The 5028-nt window shown below is 39.8% G+C and overlaps 1 protein-coding gene across 5 annotated transcripts in view; it reads right to left on the reverse strand.

Moving 5' to 3' along the window:
* Window positions 1-5028, reverse strand: part of TXNRD1 (thioredoxin reductase 1) — a 62694-nt gene that overhangs the window by 21988 nt on the left and 35678 nt on the right. For all 5 annotated transcript variants that reach the window (XM_023509269.1, XM_023509271.1, XM_012801221.2 and 2 more), the window contains 3 exons: window positions 3991-4083; window positions 2649-2725; window positions 2038-2194 (listed from right to left, as the gene is read on the reverse strand). In XM_023509269.1, the coding sequence (XP_023365037.1) occupies window positions 2038-2194; window positions 2649-2725; window positions 3991-4083 (327 nt within the window). The remainder of the gene's footprint in view (window positions 1-2037; window positions 2195-2648; window positions 2726-3990; window positions 4084-5028) is intronic.

A 5028-nucleotide genomic window follows, 5' to 3' on the forward strand; every position in this document is an offset into this window, starting at 1 on the left:
CCGGGCTGGGGATTCGAACCCGCCACCTTAGGTGTACGTGGCTGGCGCCTCAGCCGGTTGAGCCACAGGCGCCGAGCCAAGCTATATTTCTAAATACCTTTTCTTGGCTTAACAGATATTAAACAATTACACCAATGAATACAAGATGTAACTCAAAGAGGTAGTCTTTTTATTAAATAAATTTATTACCAATAATAGAATGAACCCTAGGCTCTGTGCCTATAGCTCAACAGCTAGGGTGCCAGCCACATACACCAGAACTGGAGGGTTCGAATCCAGCCCGGGCCTGATAAACAACAATGACAACTACAACCAAACAACAGGTGGGCGTTGTGGCTGGCACCTATAGTCCCAGCTCCTTGGGAAGCTGAAGCAAGAGAATCGCTTAAGCCCAAGAGCTTGAGGTTGCTGTGAGCTGTGATGCTGTGATGCCACTGCACTCTACTGAGGGCAACATAGTGAGACTCTGTCTCAAAAAAAAAAAAAAATTAGTATGAACCCTAAAATGAAACAACTGCCTACTCCCTGGATAATTATATATGGTATTCAAAATCTTTTTTTTTTTTACCTCTAATCTGTTAATTTCAAAATATAATATTTTATTATGCTATAACAAAATAACTTCAAGTCACAAAAAGATCTGATTAGCATCATTCTGATGAGTTTCCATTACTGAAAACTGAAAATTGATCCATGATGATTTATACTTGAAGAAAATGGGTAGGGAAAATATTATTTACAATTATCATTTCCAGAATCCTTTTTAAAAGTTAAGCCATATTTATTCTTTTTTAATTTTTTTTATTTTTTGGAGTTTTTGGCCAGGGCCAGGTTTGAACCCGCCACCTCCAGTATATGGGGCTGGCACCCTACTCCTTGAGCCACAGGCACTGCCCAGCCACATTTATTCTCTTCTGGCCATCTAGTCCTATGTAACATACTGAAGAGTTTTAATTTCTTAAACTGACCCTAAAGTTACTTTAAAACACTGGCTGTGGCAGCGCCTGTGGCTCAGTGAGTAGGCTGCCGGCCCCATATACCAAGGGTGGTGGGTTCGAACCTGGTCCCAGCCAAACTGCAACAAAACAATAGCCTGGCGTTGTAGTGGGCACCTGTAGTCCCAGCTACTCGAGAAGCTGAGGCAAGAGAATCTCCTAAGCCCAAAAGTTGGAGGTTGCTGTGAGCTGTGACGCCATGGTACTCTACCTACTGAGGGTGATAAAGTGAGGCTCTGTCTCTTAAAAGAAAAAAAAAAAAAAACCACTGGGCACAGTGGCTCACACCTGCAAATCCCAGCACTTGGGAGGTGGAGGTGGGTGGATTGCCTGAGCTCACAAGTTCGAGACCTGTCTGCACCAGAGTAAGACCCCCATCTCTGAAAAACAGCTGGGCGTTGTAAAGGATGCCTATAGTCCCAGCTACTTGAGAGGCTGAGGCAAAAAGATCACTTGAACCCAAGAGTTTGAGGTTGCTGTAAACTAAGATGCCACAGCACTCTACCAAGGGTGACCAAATGAAACTGTCTCAGAAAAAAAAAAAAAGTCATTTTAAAACACTAATACAACATTTAACACATTCAACACCCTAAGGTGAAAGGTTGTTTAGAAAGGATGGGATAATAAGGTCTGAAGAGCAGTTTAGGCTGCTCTGCACACTGACACCATTACTTAAATTCCCAAATCCTGTTATAGCCTAGATAGATGCCATAAAAAAACTTAAAAATCATTATATGTTGGTGATAATGCAAGATATAAAACCCAATGATTAAGTGTATAGTACATGGAATATAACAGTGCCAAAACTCGACTAATCAAAAGTTGTCTTATTCATAGTGTGACTCCAAGAATAACAATTTTTATAATAAAGTCACAAATGAACAGCCATTGCAATAATGTCTTATTTGGAATAAAGCACACCTAGGATCCCATGATCAAAATAACTAAATTATTTAAGACCTGGAAAACTTCCCAACTACCCCTGTGTAGGGAACTGGGAGTCTATTAACAGTATCTAGTGGGTGACAGCCACAACACTCACCTTGACAGTGGAACCAGCATAAAGCCTCTGAGCCAGCAGTCTTCCTGCCTGGATTGCTACTGGGGTGAGTTCCATCTTACCCTCCAATACATCGCCAATGGCATAGATATAAGGCACATTGGTCTGCTCTTCATTTGTGACAGGAATTTTTCCAGTTCTGTAAATTTATCCAGTTAAAAATCATAATCAATTACCACTATTCATTAAAACAAAATCTCCTTCCTGCCAAGGTAGCTCCAAACTGGGACTAGGTGAATGCTTTAAAAAAAAAAAAAGAAAAGAAAATTGCTGAGAGGAACCAAAAAGCCTCCTGACAATTCTGGCTACTATTTTGAAAAATTGAAGAAATATGAAAACTGTAAAAAACAGAATTTTAGAACCATAACACAGTGGTTAAAACTGAGGATGTTAAACAATAACCAAAGAGAAAAAAGAAAACAACAGGAAATACTAATGTGAAAAGCACAGGAAGAAGAGTTTTCTAGGCTAAGCCTAAAAAGGGAATTCTCTAACTATAATAAAAATTAACTTCAAAAATCTAAAACTCTAGAATTGATCAAGGCAGTAAATAACGGAATATTCAATATGATGTAATAAAGACTTTTTCTTACTTTTCATTTATCTTCACTCCCACGGTATGTAAGCCAATTTTTCTTGTGCAAGCATCTCTTCCTATTGCCAGCAACACCTGAAAAATTATTAATGTATCAGTGACTATCAACAAAAAGGCTATGCATTAATTTTTTTTTTTTTTTGAGACAGAGCCTCAAGCTGTCCCCCTGGGTAGAGTGCCGTGGCATCACAGTTCACAGCAACCTCCAACTCCTGGGCTCAAGCAAGTCTCCTGCTTCAGCCTCCCAAGTAGCTGGGACCACAGGCGCCCGCCACAACATCCAGCTATTTTTTTTTGGTTGCAGCCATCATGGTTGTTTTGGTGGGCCTGGGCTGGATTCGAACCCGCCACCTTAGGTGTATGTGGCTGGCGCCTTAGCCACTTGAGCCACAGGCACTGAGCCAGCTTTGCATAAATTACTCAACCACATTTTTCTCTGCTTATTCAACGAATCTAATTTCATTTTCTAAATCTGGAAATAAATATTTCATAAAGAAAATAAAGCCAGAGTTTAAACAAATTAAAATTTTTATGAAAAAAATCCTTTGAATGTGATATAGCAGAAATCATTTTTCATTTCTTATTAAAAGGGAGTTAATAATTCCTTAAGAAAGACATCCAAGTTCAAAGACAAAACAAGCATAGCCCATGACTGAATTAACTTACATATTTTTAAGTGGTAGCTAGAGAGACGAAAGGGAAGAACATGGCACAGAAATCCTAGCTCATGGCTGGGTGCCCATGGCTCAATGGTTAGGGTGCCGGCCACATGCTCTGGGGCTGGTGGGTTTGAACTCAGTCCAAGCCTGCTAAACAACAACAACAAAAATAGCCAGGCATTTGGGCAGTGCCCGTGGGTCAAAGAATAGGGTGCTAGCCCCATATGCCAGGGGTGGCGGGTTCAAGCTCAGCCCCGGCCAAAACTGCAAAAAAAAAATAGCCAGGCGTTGTGGCCGGCACTTATAGGCCCAGCTACTAGGGAGGCTGAGGCAAGAGAATCACTTGAGCCCAAGAGTTGGAGGTTGCGGAGCTATAACGCCACAGCACTCTACCAAGGGTAATAAAGACTCTGTCTCAATTAAAAAAAAAAAAAAAAAAACAAAATCCTAGCTCATTAAAAATGTTGGTGTCTATGTGTAGGTATTTGACAGTATTTTAAGTTACAGTGGAGAAAATCTAAAAACATCCTTGCACAAGAATGAATTTTAATATAAGTTATTAACATATCTTAAAATGAGCATGAAAGCAGTACATTTTAGAAATATCTAACAATCGTTCTAAGTACCAAATAAGAGTTTTATCTGCTTTCTGATAAGGTGTTGACCTAAGCCCACTCTTACCGTATTGTACTCTCCTTCAATGGTTTCCTCACTATGGGTGGACCGAGCTATCACCTTGAGTCGGCCTGGTGTCCCTGCTTCAATTTGTTCGATCTATAAAAGTAATAAAGTCTTACCTTAAAATAAAGACATTTATCACGAGGGATGAGTGTACCTTCCCCTTTATCTTTTTAACCCAAAGTTAAAACATAAAATCTTGCTTCAGAGCTCTTTTATGAGCTATCTCCCTCACTTAAACATCATTAGGATGAAAGACATGATTCTTTAATCTCCTCCTTTTTCATTGCTTAATGTGCTAGACGGGCTTTCTTTCAAATAATTCTCAAATAATACAACTCAGAGAGGAAAGTGGAAAAAGAACAAAGCCAGAGAATCCCAAAGATCAGACCAGTGACTGTTTTTCTTATCTTATCATTCATCCAGAACCATTAATCCCATAGAGAGCCACTCTTACCCAAATTCAGAGATTGGCTTCTGACAATAGATATTCAGCATTCATTGACAACAAGACTTGATACTGGAGTTCCTCAATGATACAGAAAACAGGTAAAAGTCATAGTAGACTAGGAGATGTGTGTAATTATCACAACTAGGGGTTGTCCTTGGTTGCTAAGGATGTAGAAAGGAATGAGCAAGTCCTGGTACTTGTGCTACGGCAAATGAGACGGACTACACCGACCTACTACACAAAAATGTCAACTGGGTAACGATGACTTAGAAATCCCATCACCTGGAAGCTTTGTTCAGCATGTGGTTAACCTTTACTCTAAAAAACACCCTGTAAAATATTTCCTAGGAGACTACCTTTAAAATAGGATGAGTCAATTTGGGGAAACTGTCAAGGGTCATTTTATTTTCAACATCAATAAACAATAAAGATTACCTTCTCGAATTCCTTCCCTTCTCGTATCATTAAACCTCTCTAAACCTCTCCCCAGAGCTCTTCCTCTTATATATCAGCACTGAAGATTCACAGTTATCCAAAGAACTCAAGTTAAAATGTTCTCATCTTGGCTCGGCGCCTATAGCTCAACCGGC

Source organism: Otolemur garnettii, unplaced genomic scaffold, assembly GCF_000181295.1.
Source record: "Otolemur garnettii isolate 467f Iridium unplaced genomic scaffold, OtoGar3 scaffold00007, whole genome shotgun sequence".
In the NCBI taxonomy this organism is placed as follows: Eukaryota; Metazoa; Chordata; class Mammalia; order Primates; family Galagidae; genus Otolemur; species Otolemur garnettii.